At 37.6% G+C, this 15,309-nt stretch overlaps 1 protein-coding gene across 1 annotated transcript; it reads left to right on the top strand.

Moving 5' to 3' along the window:
• Positions 1–4,894: 4,894 nt before the first annotated feature.
• Positions 4,895–5,829, top strand: LOC121739313 (fork head domain transcription factor slp2-like). The gene has a single exon (XM_042131704.1). The coding sequence runs from the start codon at positions 4,922–4,924 to the stop codon at positions 5,621–5,623; it is 702 nt and encodes a 233-aa protein (XP_041987638.1). The 5' UTR covers positions 4,895–4,921; the 3' UTR covers positions 5,624–5,829.
• The last annotated feature ends 9,480 nt before the right edge of the window (positions 5,830–15,309 follow it).

Raw genomic sequence — 15,309 nt, 5'->3', positions numbered from 1 at the left:
CATACAGCCGAAGCCGAACGTATTACCTCCTCCTTTTTGGAAGTCGGTCAAAAAGCATTTCTCCAATAATTTTTATTGAACTATACTTGATGACACTCGCAACTTCGTTATATACAGGGTGTAACAAAAATAAGTAATAATACTTTAGGGTGTTTACATGTTCCTTGTAGAGAGTTCACTGTGAAAATAGTAGCTTTGAAAGATGAATTTTTTTTCACTTTTGTATGGGCAAGGGCCAGGGCGTCACGAGTTTCGCTATACAAAAGTGAAAAAAATTTTTTGGTCTTTCAGCGCTGCTTCTTTCACAGTGAACTCTCTACAAGGAACACGTACACACCCTAAACTATAACACTTATTTTTGTTACACCTGTAGAACATACATTTCTCAGGAACAAAAATGACTGTCCTAATAATATGTTCTTTCCCGTCTCTCGAAGTACGAGTATGTATCTCCTTTCCAAGTTTCGGTTCTGCCGTTTAATCGTCAAAATGTAACAGACAGATACATGGGCGTACCCAGGTTCTGGGCCGGGGGGGGGGGGGGGGGGAAATCAGATTTTTCATAAGCTATGTGTTTATAAAGAATAAAAAATTTATAATTATTACTTAGTTGTAAAAATATTGTATTGCAAACAAATGCCAAAAATTCGTTCTTAATTTTTAATTTTTATAGATAAAAGTACTAGATAATATATTTAGTAGGAACGTCAACATGATAGTCGTCGGTACGCCCATGGACAGATAGGCAGAGTGCTGGTTTGGAATTCAGAAATGACATAATATATGACCTTTAACAATGTGATAACTAGACATCGGATTATATGCACGATCAATGTGCCGAAATATGTATGCAAATATGCGGGGAAAATGGCCGAAGTATGCACAAAATAATATATATGCACAATCAAAAGTCACTTATTATTAAAATTTATAAATTTTTGAAGAGTTTTCCAGTGGTGGCGTATTTAATTTTTCTTTTAATGTTTCCAACTATACCTAATGAGAAATGTTGTTTCTAGAAAGTTGGTGTCGGGTGTATTGCGATTTGCGGATGTCTTTAGATAGGGATGGGGCAACATGTATTTGAAGTACATTTTATTTTGATCTATTGAATCATGATAGGTAGTTTGGAGACTTCGATGGCATAATACGACTGAAATATGCACTATCGCCTAAAAAGTGCCATTATGTGCATTTGCATATGCAAATATACAAATGCATATAATATACGATGTCTAGTCAAAACCATTCTTTGAACTACCTAACTATAATTATAACATACGTGCCTATAATTAAGAGATACAATATTACAATGCACGTATACGACTCTCTCGTTTTTATCAAGGTATTTTAATCACTAGTTTTTGGGCAGTCAAAAGTTCTGGCATTAAAAATGAGCATTTTCGGGGGCCACAGTAATTGCTCCAATCTGCGCGGAAACACGCGCCTCGTATTTATTTATTTACTTTGTAATATTATGTATTTACTGACACAAAACTGCGCGACAATTTGTTTTTAATCTTCACTACACTATGTGCCACGATTTTGTTGATTTATACAAAAAACAATAGGTATTACAGCTTTCTGAATGATAATGATAATTTAGTATATTATTTTACCAAATCAAGTTAATCGTAAACGAATTGTAGTAAATGATGCTAATCGTATCTTCTGTCGTAATTAATTCAAGACCTAATTTAGTTGTAGTGATGTTGGTTTCAATAGAAAAGTGTATATGAAATTAAAGGTTTCATCGGAGATTCTAATTCTAATTCCACTTGCAACTTAAGACCAAAATTTTATTAAAAAAGATTGTAACGTAAAGTATTTGCTTTATAAAATATAGGTATTAAGATGAGCGTTAAAATAAATACGTGGGAGAGCCATGCTTCGGCACGAATGGGCCGGCTCGACCGGATAAATACCACGTTCTCACAGAAAACCGGCGTGAAACAGCGCTTGCGCTGTGTTTCGCCGAGTGAGTGAGTTTACCGGAGGCCCAATTCCCTAACCCCTACCCTATTCCCTTCCCTACCCTCAACTATTCCCTTCCCTTCCCTTCCCTTCCCTACCCTCCCCTATTACCCTATTCCCTCTTAAAAGGTCGGCAACGCACTTGCAGCTCTTCTGATGCTGCGAGTGTCCATGGGCGACGGAAGTTGCTTTCCATCAGGTGACCCGTTTGCTCGTTTGCCCCCTTATTTCATAAAAAAAAAAAAACTTCAATATACATCTCCCTTCACCACAGTTTTTCTGAAACGCAGCAACCGGAAAAACCATTTCCGAAATCACATGTCGTATTTTCCACTCGACTGAAACATTTTTAATGAGCGGAGTTGCGCTGGAAGCATATTATGCTTACGTTTGCTAGTAAAATATTTGTTCGTAGTGACTAAACATAGCGTCGACCGCGGCTTAACTCTCCTCGCTACGAACACCAAGCGTTTCTATTGCTGGGGATGATCGTAATACCTGGTAATACTGCAAATTGTTTCAGTTTCAAACTTACGAATCAATCATCGAGGAAATTAATTCCTAGGCAGTTGACAGATCAATGTCATTTGGTCGGCTCATGTCAATTCAATTTCAATGTTAATTGTGATCTGTCGACTGGGTTTGACGTAACCATAAAGTTAAGTGCTGCTGTCATGTATCACACGTCTCTTTTTACCACGCAGTGTTACTGATAGTGGCATTCTCTCTTGCTCAGGCCTTTGTTTCTCTATTCCGCTAGATATATTAACTTTATGGACGTTACACGACCAAACTACGTAGGTGCCCCATCTGCCTATATAGAAATCAACTTCTCTGATAGTATGTGCTACGAATGAAAAGTTGAGATAACATCAATAATGTCATTAATGTAATTAGATATTGAATTATCTCTCTATGTAAGATTTTTGGCCTAAGTCATCAATTCATTTCCAGAGGGATCTTAATATGTTATATTATTCGTAGATCTGACATTATTTTAACAAACATTGTTACTATCATACCAGTTACGAGTATGATCATAGTATAGACACAAAAATATAAAATAGACTATAAGCTCACGTGCCTCAACACTTAACCCATCACGAGTTCATACAAACGTTGCACACAAGTTCCAGAAAGCCCAAACTCATGGAGTCCCCAGTGCAGCGCTCGAGATTGGTTCAATTGTGGAGAAACACGCGCGCGGTCACAGTTCCGCTGATGAGGCCGGCACGCGGTACCGTCTGCAGCCTGTCCTTTGTTTTGCACACGCTACAACTTGGCCCAACACCGTGGTAGCACATTTCAATTTATCTGCGATTGATCACGATCGTTACTTGTAGCGCTGTAGAGTATTATGCACTTCATAACCAGGCTTCGAAAAAACAAGAGTATTCCGTAAAATTTAATCGAAGATAAGAGTGGAGAAAATAAGATTTAGTAGGATATGTTTTATATTTAAATCTAAATGTGTTGTAATAACAATAAAAAGGTTACATTAGATACCGATAAGAAACTTAAAAAGTTTGAATTGAAGAAGCATAAAACATAAGTAGATGTTACATATTTTATAGAAGAATAACATATCATGTCGGATACCATAAAATATACGGATGTACCTACCATAATCTTATACGTAAAAAATCTTTTATCTATTATAGGTAACAATTAATTGAACTTAGGTAAGTACGAAAACCTATAATATGACATGGTATGAAAAGCTCCCTCGGGCTTTACTTTGTAAGGGAATTATAAAGTTAAAAATAATAAAAATAACACGCTGTATATAAGTGTGGAAAGCTCTCGGTGTTTGTCAGTAAACAGGATAAAACAACAGCGAGCTGTACATTTGACGTAGCGGCACGTAGAGGGGCGTGGCGGCGCGTGGGCGGGGCCGGTCCTACGAGACAGTAGACACCGCAAACTAAACCTGCACGATCCAATATGGCTTACGTGTTAAGTAAACGGTTTAGTTTAATCATTTAAGGTTACCTTTATGTAACTCAGAATAGTGTTGTGTCTGCCTTATAAGTTTAGGGATAGTGTTGTGCCACGAAAATGAAAATAAAATAATTTCTTTGGGACTGCATAATATATTTAGTGTGACCTGCAGAAGTGCCTGCTATAAGTAGTATATACATTGTACGCAGTACGACGTACTTGTTAATTTGTAATTTTTTGCATTAGACCCTAATATACCTATAATACCTGTAGGTAATGTTATTACTTATTATTAAGAAAGCGTTGATTTACATTCGTACCTAGTGAGTTTTTTTATCAACATGTCTTATAAGCAAAAAACAGCTTCATCATTATGTTCATACAGCTGTGTTATTCGGTTTAAATTTAGATCAGTACAAAGGAGTATATATAAATAACAATTTTTAGAGCCAATAAATTTGCCCCCTGTTAATAAAAATGTCCATAATGTAAGGCATCTTTGTAAACGTTAGTAACAATAAATCAGCAAGTTCCAAGTCATTGTTAGTATCATTAGTTATTGTAGCGATCTGACAAATTTCAGCCGCAATTTATCGTCGACAACACTGCACAGTGTATCAATTAAAACCCAACGCCCATGGTCGATCGAACCGGTCGCACTAAATAAAGCTCCAAACAAAGCGTGCAACATTTAAAAACAATGTTTACAGACCATGATAAATCGAGTTACTTCATAATACACCCCGTATCAACCCTACGATTTCGCGTAACCCTTACGTTATAGTGACAACAGTCTCGCATCGTTTCGCTTCTGCAAATAACGCTCTAAGTTCTCGGTAAATACGACTCACGAGCCCCGCGGAGCGCATATAATAAAGTTGTCGCTTCACAGTTCACACTCGCGCGAGGTGGGAGGGGCGCGGCCGGGGCGGGCCCGAGGCGGGGCCGCGCCGCAGTCGCGCTCGCACCTTAGTTCACGGCGAGCGGCTCGCGATGCCGCACAGCTATGAGTCCTCCGAGTTTCGCAATACGGGACCTCCTCCCGGAGGCCTCGTCCCGCTCGCCCTCGCCCTCCGACACGGAGCTCGACGTCACCGGCACCGAGACCCCGCCGCCCGGCTCCTCCAGGACCGACGACAAGAAGAACGAGAAGCCGGCCTACAGCTACAACGCCCTCATCATGATGGCGATCCGCAGTAGCCCGGAGAAGCGCCTGACGCTGAACGGCATATACGAGTACATCATGAAGAATTTTCCCTATTACAAGGAAAACAAGCAGGGCTGGCAGAACTCGATTCGCCACAACCTGAGTTTGAACAAATGTTTCGTGAAAGTTCCGCGGCACTACGACGACCCGGGGAAGGGAAACTACTGGATGCTGGACCCGTCCTCCGACGACGTGTTCATCGGGGGCACGACGGGGAAGCTGCGCCGGCGGTCGACGGCCGCCTCGCGCTCGCGGCTGGCGGCGTTCAAGAGAGGTGCATTTCTCCACCCGATGCTGGGAAACCCGTACGCGTCGCTGGTGGGCCTGTACCCGCCACTGCTGTCGGTGTACGGCAGGTACGCTCTCCCCGGGCCGCTGCTGCGGCTACCCCCGCCGCCGCCCAGCCCGTACCACCAGCTGTACCGTCGGATACAGGGCTTGACGCCGCCCGTCAGCCCGTCCGAGCGGGACCCCGAACCGCATTTAGTAAAGCATAGTTGATCGCGTTGTTTTCTCCCTGTATCCTCGTGATATTGACTAGAAGACGGCGCTCCGATATTTCGCTGCCCCCTACGGCTGCCCCCTATAAGTGTCAGACTGTGATAGCTCGAACTCGTGTGTATAATGTTTGTAAAAATTGGTAACTCTATTTATTTATTAATGTAATATAATATATTATTATAACTTAAGAAACTAGGTGTAAGTCATATTGGAAGTAAATAAAAACAATGCAAAGCCTTGGTTTCGAGTTACTTTATTTAACATGTTGTTATTTAAGTATGTTGTGTTACGTGTAACGTTAAAAATTATAAGCATAAAATAATAGAGACGATAACACGATAAATGCTGTCGTGTGTCCTCAGACAAACATACTTAATAGTTCTAATTAATTATACAATTATTTAATGCCTACAAAGGTACGTCATAAACACAACTGCAGCAATGTAATACTATTCATGATGATTCCCTAGGCCTACCCAGCACATTAATTTTCATAATATTATAACTTGACCATTTACCCAAAACAACTAAGAAGTCTTATGAAAATGTTAAAGATTTAAAGAAGAGAGAGCTGATGTTAAAGATTTAAACCTACTTACTCATTTTTTGTCGAAAGTAAATCATAAAACATTATCCCATACTGAAAACTACTAAGTATGTAATATGTAGCAAAATACTATCATAGCAAACACTAAACATTAAACAGCGCATAGACCATAGTACTTTTTCTGTATGTTTGCCGTAACTATTAAGTACATCTATTAACTTTGTTAATTTATTTTGTAATTATTACCTACCTGTTGTAACATCATAAACTGCACATCAATTAACCCAACAATCCTCAAGCGGCAGCCGGCTGCCGCATAACAATTGAAAATCTATAGTGTCTGCGACACCCACGATGGAGGTGTTAATAATATTATCATATCTATTAATTTCAGTGTGTTTCTCATAATCTTTATTTACAACTATACCATTAAAATCTATAACGATTAAATCGAAACAAGTTGTCATAATAATTAGTAGTTAGCTGCGATGATCGAAAAAAATATTTATTTTATAGTTACAACATAATGTCTGACACACCGCCGAGTGCCGAGCGTGGCGAATTGTAGATTAATGCCTTTATTAAGGCATCTTTAATTCTTATATCTTCGTTGAATGCGACCTCTTTTTTATTTATCGACCACATTACTGGCAGCGGTACTTTGAGTTTATCTGATTTAATATGATTAAGTATTTATAAAGTTATCGTTGAAGTATTTAAATAATTTAGTTTATAAATGGCTCCTCTGATAGCGGTTTCTTTAGTAATGTTATGTATTGGTGAGAATTACTATAGTGGGAAGGCCGTCAGGAAATTTTCACTGTTTCATGTTAAAAATGTTAAAACTGTTTCATGAAAACCGGCGTGAAACAGCGCTAGCGCTGTGTTTCGCCGAGTGAGTGAGTTTACCGGAGGCCCAATCCCCTACCCTATTCCCTTCCCTACCCTCCCCAATTCCCTTCCCATCCCTACCCTCCCCTATTACCCTATTCCCTCTTAAAAGGCCGGCAACGCACCTGCAGCTCTTCTGATGCTGCGAGTGTCCATGGGCGACGGAAGTTGCTCTCCATCAGGTGACCCTGTTTTTGCTCGTTTGCCACCTTATTTCATAAAAAAAAAAAAAAAAAAAATACAGAGTAATTAGTATTTACCTATATCATAACTTTATAAGGATTAAGGAATACTGATTCAAATTGAATAATCCATACTAATATTATAAATGCGAAAGTGTGTCTGTCTGTTACCTCTTCACGCCCAAGCCGCTGGACCGATTTTGCTGAAATTTGGCATGGAGATACTTTGAGTCCCGGGAAAGGACATAGGATACTTTTAATCCCGGAAAAATGTACGGTTCCTACGCGATAAACGAGTTTTGGCGCAACGGAGTTGCGGGCGTCGTCTAGTAATTATACAGGGTGTAACAAAAATAAGTGATAATACTTTAGGGTGTGTACGTGTTCCTTGTAGAGAGTTCACTGTGAAAGTAGCAGCGCTGAAAGACCAAAAAAATTTTTTATATGGGGAAACTCGTGACGCTCGGACCCTTGCCCATACAAAAGTGAAAAATTTTTTTCGTTTTTCAGAGCTGCTACTTTCACAGTGAACTCTCTACAAGGAACACGTACACACCCTAAAGTATTATCACTTATTTTTGTTACACACTGTATAAACTTATTAAGTAGGTACGGGTAATTTTACTTCCCAAAATAAAGAAACATAAGAAACATTTTACACGAGTTAAAATTTTATATCCCATAGTAAAAGGGAAACATTTTTTAGATTGAAATATATTATTAAATTTTAATAAACTTCGGTATTTAAACGATAGCCAAGTTTAAGATTTACATCGTATGCAAACTGTGCACATTGCAAATTTAAAAATGAAATCCATCCAGCCAGTAGTAAAAATGTCATTACTGTGGTGTCGTGTCGTGGATGCGAATAACTAATGCCTGGAGTACCGTTCTGAGTCGGAGCCAACAAAAACAAGTGCCGGGTGAATCCGGTAAGCCGGGTAAGCCACGAGACGTAAAACATCTTGCGCCCTGAAATATTGTGAAATGCAGCAACACATAAAAATACTACGCGCTCAACAAAGCATTAGGTACAGTTTTTTGAGAGTATTTTTGTAGGAAAATAATTTTAAGTACGCCGTTTTCAATTGTCATTTTTATCTTAAGGTTGGGTTGCACCAGAGGCGTGGTTAAAGTTAAAGTTACGGTCAAAGTTATGGTTATAGTTAAGGCTAATTTGACTTTAACCTTAATTTTGACCACAGAATTTGACAGAAGACGTTGCTGGTCCGACAAGGCTTTATAAGAACGTGGGCGGGGGCGCTGCTGGTAAAGGAGAACTGTCAAAAATAGCGTTTTTGTATAATGACAGCGTTAGTTCCTTTTTTCGCCACGTGCATTTAAAGCCTTGTCGAGCTCTATGTTTATGGTTAAATATGGCGTCTTGATGGCGTCCATTTTTAACCAAAGATTTGACATTTTGGATTGTAGTTAAAGTTACAGTTATAGTTATAGTAAGTTGGTGCAACCCACCCTTAAGTAGAATGATTATGCGGAAGTGCTAGGTGTCTGTTTCTATGTGTGCTGTTTGTTACCTTTTTAAAAAACTAAGTCTGCACCGATAAGTAATATTTTTATTAAGTAATGGGAAAATACATCGGAAACTTTTTATCACAGACAATTTATGACCGAGGAAAGTTGCGAGCATCATCTAGTTGTTTATAATATTTTGAAGTAGAGGATGATAGGGGAAATTAAGCCTATATTCATAGTTATTTTATAAATATTGAAAGTATATTATGATTTTATACTTATATTTATTGTATCAAGTGGCATATAACGCGTTATGTGAGAGCGGCTCGTTAATAAATCCGCCATCTTACAGTAACGTTCGGGCATTTCCCGGCCATAGACAATTAGTGTGTGACGGCGGACCATAAACAAGGCGCGCGCTAAGCCGCGGCTTACGCTGAGGAGACACAAGCGGCCCGGCCGGCTTTCTTGTAAATAATTGTAAATCTACGTCAAAACGCAGCGACAAATACATATGTTCAGGGATTAGGGCGGATTAACCCGTTTTACAGTTTTATGTTACGCGTTTGGTTTCCAATGTGACGACATTTTAATTCCGCTAATCTCCCGTTATATATGGCCTTATTGACACCCTAAATACGGATTTCGCTTTGTTTTTATTGGGCGCTTGTATTTATTTTCGTTGACGCTGATTCCCTCGATGTGTTCTAAAAATATACCATAATGATGTCTTAAAACTAAACTATATTGCTTAACTTGAGAAATAACATACGCTTTAGAGTTTAGACTCTAAAGTAAACTTTTTCCGGTGGTGAATTGTTCTCTAAAGTTTAGGAAAACAAATTGCCACTTAATAGTCTCTTTAAAACATTCGTCGTACACTAGAATAACCTCTAGGGATACAATTATTTCTATTTATTATTCCGACCTATATAAGGTGTAACAAAACTAATTGATAATACTTTAGGGTGTGTATGTGTTTCTAGTAGAGAGTTCACTGTGAAAGTAGAACCATTGAAAGACCAAAATTTTTTTTCACTTTTGTATGGGCAAGCGCCCGAGCGTCACGACTCACGAGTTTTCCCATACAAAAGTGAAAAAAAATTTGGTCTTTCAGCGCTGCTACTTTCACAGTAAACTCTCTACAAGGAACACGTACACACCTTAAAGTATTACCACTAATTAGTTTTGTTAACAAATTATGTTGTTTTAGACCTCGATCTTCTCACTAGTGAAATTGTCGTGTCTTACAAAGCCATATTTGCAAAACTTATATATTATAACTTTAAATTAATATTGCAAATGAAAAAAATGTTTCACACAATATGCAGAATCATATTTTGTATTCAGCACGGTTGTATCCAACAAAAACGCTTTCAAAATCATTTGCCATTCAGTATTCTAACTCAAAATAAGTACAAATATTTTAACAGATGACAGAATATTTATAAAATTAATAATACGATAATAACTAATCCTTTTCATGGCTACAGTAGAATGCTGCGGATGGCGGAGTTATGAATGAGTCCATACAAATATCACAATAATAATCCTTTATACGAATACTGCAAAAAATGGATAATGCAGAAAACGGGTCAGTCGAAATGTTTATATCCGCCATTATGTTTGTTTGTTCACTTCGATCGTATTTAATTATACACACTGCTCAATATTTCGCTTGGACTACTGTCACCATCATTTAATACATTGACGGGACCTTAGATAGGATCTAAATTGTGGTGGGATTTAAACCCCAGATCATCAATGCAAAAGACTATGTAACATGTAACTAAGCTACGCGAAAGCATAATATCATATTATATAGTATGATACAAAAGGACAAAACATGGAGTAGAATATAATAATATTAATTTAAGTAATATTATTATAATCTACTTTAATAATGACCCTCCAAAAGCTAACTTATATTTAATTCTATGAATTTATTTATAAATAAATCTCTCACACTCTATTCTGTCTTGTAAAAAAAGTTATTAATTATGGATATCTTTGGAATTTATTTTCATTACTCGCAACGTAGCTCGCAACAATATTATATTGAATTAAGTCCTTTTTCGTTTTACAAGGAGATGAAATTATTTATCTTACTTTTGCTAAAATTATAATAAGTACTTTGAGTTCCGGGAAATTATACAGTGAGTTCGTTTTCAGGAAAAATATTTCTTGAATGGTAGAGTCTCAAAGTTGGCATGGGCCAGTGGTCACCCTACAGTGAAAGGATGTTGATTTTGCGATTTACTCGCCGAATGCTATTACAATTGCTGGAATATAATTATAAAAACTGAATATAAGCGATTGTGTGTCAACAAAATCCTATTTGTTCACGCAAAGTCACATCACAATATGTCCATCATTGCTGCATTTATTTCGACTATAGAAAGTACCTCAACAGTAGTAATTATTTCAGATATGTCCACAAAATAGTTTAATTATAATTTATAACGTATTTTTGAATACAGTAATCAATTATTGGAATGTGTATTTGTGTAGAATATAGTGCTTGTCTGCAATTAGAGAAAGCTTTTGGTGATATATAATACATCTTTTTGGAGATAATACAGCAGTTATTATTGATACTTTTGAACCATTGCTACTTTTAGTTAGAGAAGTATAAAATATACTTATTTGAATAATCAATGTTGTCCGAAGACCGCAAGCAGCAACTTAGTTCGTGCTCGACTTCCCTATGGATTTTCTGTGATTCTGTAAGCTATGTCGATATTACAGCTCCCTGATCATAGTTTATTAAGTTTTTAAATGTCAAAAAAATATATATTACAACACTAACCTATGACAACGTTGAGCTATATTAACGTAAAATAATTGAAAGTATTACTTTTGACTTCAACATTGATACAGTGAACAGAATATTGCAGCTAAATTGTGTTTCGTGGCGCTCATTTGTCTGTGGCAAACATTTTTGTTCGCTACGGTCGGGAATCGCACCAGCCACCAGCGTACATTGGAATAACATGAAAATGTTTGTGTGTTTATAATTGTGTTCTCTAATGTGGCCGCGATATGAGGGCGGTGTTTACTAACATCTTACGTGCTTGTGATGTTAACAGTCTTCTCGGTAAAGTTTGTTTATATCGCGATGGTTATGGCCGCGAAATTAAAAGTATACGGTATTTTCAAACCGTTTACCACCGCACAAATAATGTAAATATAGAATTGAGTATATAATGAAGTTATTGATGGTTCAATTTTAAAATGTTTCTCCTCGAACAGTATCGCTTTTAATGAAAATTATAATTGGTTAGTGAAAAACTACAATCCTAGAAAGACATCATAATATTTTGTTTTACCAAAGAGGTGTACGAACTTTGAACATTTGAACTCAAGGGCTAGAAGCTCATCAGGCAAAAGCTCTTCAAACTACGAATAGCCTAACAAGAAACATGAAGTCGGCAGTTAATTAAGTAGGGCGGCAGTTAATTATGGTGCTAAACATCCTCAAACTGTGAGGTTCTATAGCTATGTCCGCACTATGCGCTTTCGTCATCTTCTTTCATTCAACTTTCGTTTTGGCGCATTCAATAATTGAATGCGTCAACGAACGCAACGCCAACATTGTCATTTTTGTTTTTTGGATACGGTCAGAGGGCATGCGTCGCGGGCATGCGTTCGCTGTTGACTGCGCTATAACGCATGCCCTTGAGGAACAGAAAGAGGCACAGCGTGGACAAAGCTATTGGCATTTGTTCTGTTTATTTGGCGAGTAACATTGTTTTTGTACGTTTACGGAGCAATGCTCTCTGAAGCTCGACCGCAGACATTATTCCACGAGAACAAGCATGGGGATGAGATAGCAATGTTATGCGTAATTATAGTATAGCCGGTGTCGCGTTTCTCTACCTATCTCTACATCGTAACTCGATATTCGTACTATTTACGATATTTGTTCGAGTGCGTTTTGTGTTCGAATTCTTTGTTGTATTTTACTTGCTCGTGTGTTGTGTAATCGAATATTTGGTATAATAATGTAAACAGGACTGTAATTAAGTTCACAATGTTCCCTTACTTTCGATTCCTAGAGCGTTTTTTTATGTCTTTGTTACTGGCAAAGTAGTGAAAACATTTTTTTCTTACTCTAGGGTAAGTGACAAAAGCTCATACTACTTTAATATCCTCGTGTATAATTTTTTAGTAATTGGTGAAAGTTCTAAAGTTAATTATTCCACCTTGCAGGCAAAGCTACTACCAGTATGAACAGCGTTTCCGTGCCAAGCACAAGATCAGTAATGTCCAACCCTTTCGGAGATGTTCTCATGAAGCCCGTTTTCAGCATTTCATCGGAAAGCTTGTTTGTGTAATTTTTAAGTAACGAGAACCAGCGCCTGCGCACATCAAAGCGCGCCGTGAAGATCAAACGCGCCGCGTAGGTGTTGTCTATTCACTATTTTTAAGTAATTTTTAATGGTGCCATTATCTTCCGATCTATCTACTTATCGATCGCCAGTAAAGATTGTCACCTACTGTCGTTAAAGTGAATCGTGTAGAGAATGGATTCGAAGCTTTTATTACGCTTTGTGACTCTCTGATTGGACGGTAAAGGGTAATGGATGCGATATTTTTTTATTTAGTAAAAAGTTGTCAGGTTTGAGGCACATAATTATCAGATTCATGGACGGCCGCGATTAAATAAGTATTATCGACGAAATATACAGAGTAAGTATTTATTCCGTTTAAGACTTTACACAATGAGTACAATATTTAAAATATTATAATTTATAAGCATGAAGTAACTAACTAAAGTACTTAACTATTATACTCGTAAGTCGTAATATAACGTTACTATACCTACTCGTAATATAAAGTATATAACGAAAATGGCTACCGGGCTATAGATATCTAAGCTTAACCTTTTATGTGGTAGAGCCATGCTTCGGCACGAATGGGCCGGCTCGACCGGAGAAATACCACGGGCTCACAGAAAACCGGCGTGAAACAGCGCTTGCGCTGTATTTCTCCGAGTGGGTGAGTTTACCGGAGACTCAATTCCCTACCCTTCCCTTCCCTATTCCCTTCCTTACCTCCCCTAACCTGTAATTCGATTTCCTCTTAAAAGGCCGTCAACGCACCTGCAGCTCTTCTGATGTTGCGTGTGTCCATGGGCGACGGAAGTTGCTTTCCATCAGGTGACCCGTTTGCTCGGACCATTCAAAATTATACTTAAAAGTACAAAAATGTTTTGCAGATATTTGATGAATCAATAAAATACCTGGATCTTCTAAATCGTGTGGGATGGAGTTCTTGATTTTGAACTTACGGCTTAGCCGTCGTATAGAGATGACCTTCTTCTCTTCAACATTAATTAAGTCGAGGAACACAATATTATGTAGTACATGTTTAAAATAATGGCAAATAATCACTATTCATTATTCAATAAATTAGTGAAACAATATCTAATATAAAGCTAATACAATATCAATATCCTAATAATAACAGATTAATAACCAAAAAATCAACTCAATGCTTGAAAATCGGTTGCGTTGGGTACGGGTCAAGAACATTCTGGAGGACAAAGCAAATTCTAATAAGTAATTCGACCTCAATACTCTATGATGTATCTTGAATAGTAAATTGCTGTCCCTTATTGTGGTCAATAACAATCAGTCTGGCCGGCTAGAGGTCCAATTACCGGAGTTAACCTCAGCGCAGGGGTCACAATCTAATTTAATAAGCACTTTGTCAATGAAACGGGCTCCCACACGCCACCTACGTTCATTTTAAGTCGGGGCATTAGAGTTTTGAATTTCGAATTCCTGTAATGATAAAAAATGGGTCATTATAACACTTATTATAAAATAAAATCAGAAGGAGTTGATTGGAAAACATGCTGGAAATGATCTGCATTTAAATAAATATTTGAGAGAAAAGTTTTCGTTTTAAAACAAACGATGTTTGCCGCTTGGTAGAGTCATTTATATCTTGTGAGACTTGTGACAGCAAAGTAGCTGGCGTTTGACAGCAGATACTGCACAATTTTAAGATACCAAAGTACTTTGAGTTAGTAAAGTTGTAGTATACATTGATCACTTTTTATTTTTCAAAATTCCACTAGGTACTTTTTTCCACTTCACTAGTGTTAATTCGTCTGCGTTCAAGACTGTTCAACTTGTGTCCAATAATATTCATAATTAAATGATTTTAAACACCACTCATACTGATTAGTTAGCACCACCGCACCCTCAGCTTGTTAATTTTTAAGTCAGATATAATCAACCTTTCGCCTATTAACATTTTTAAGTTTTCGTTGTTGAGTACGTTGACGTAGGTCCTAGCTTCCTTTTTTCTTTGAAGAAGGGAAGCTAGTAGTAGCTCCGTTCTTCGAAAGGTCTGTAATAAGTTAGATACGCTTCCTTCACAAAAGGGTGGGGACATGCTAAAATTTGGAATTCACAAAATCGGCCCCTATCACAGTAGCTTCCTTCGAGGATGTAAATAATAAATATCTAGCTTAAATGCCACAAGATGACTTTAAGGACTACATATTATAGCGAGTCAAATAACCATAATATTATGTAGGTACATTACTCCTGAAAAACATTTTAGTATTGTCGGTGTAG

Source organism: Aricia agestis, chromosome 2 (assembly GCF_905147365.1).
Source record: "Aricia agestis chromosome 2, ilAriAges1.1, whole genome shotgun sequence".
NCBI classification, from domain to species: Eukaryota; Metazoa; Arthropoda; class Insecta; order Lepidoptera; family Lycaenidae; genus Aricia; species Aricia agestis.
The sequence above is the reverse complement of the archived record's forward strand: the minus strand, read 5'-3'. Positions and strand labels throughout refer to the sequence as shown.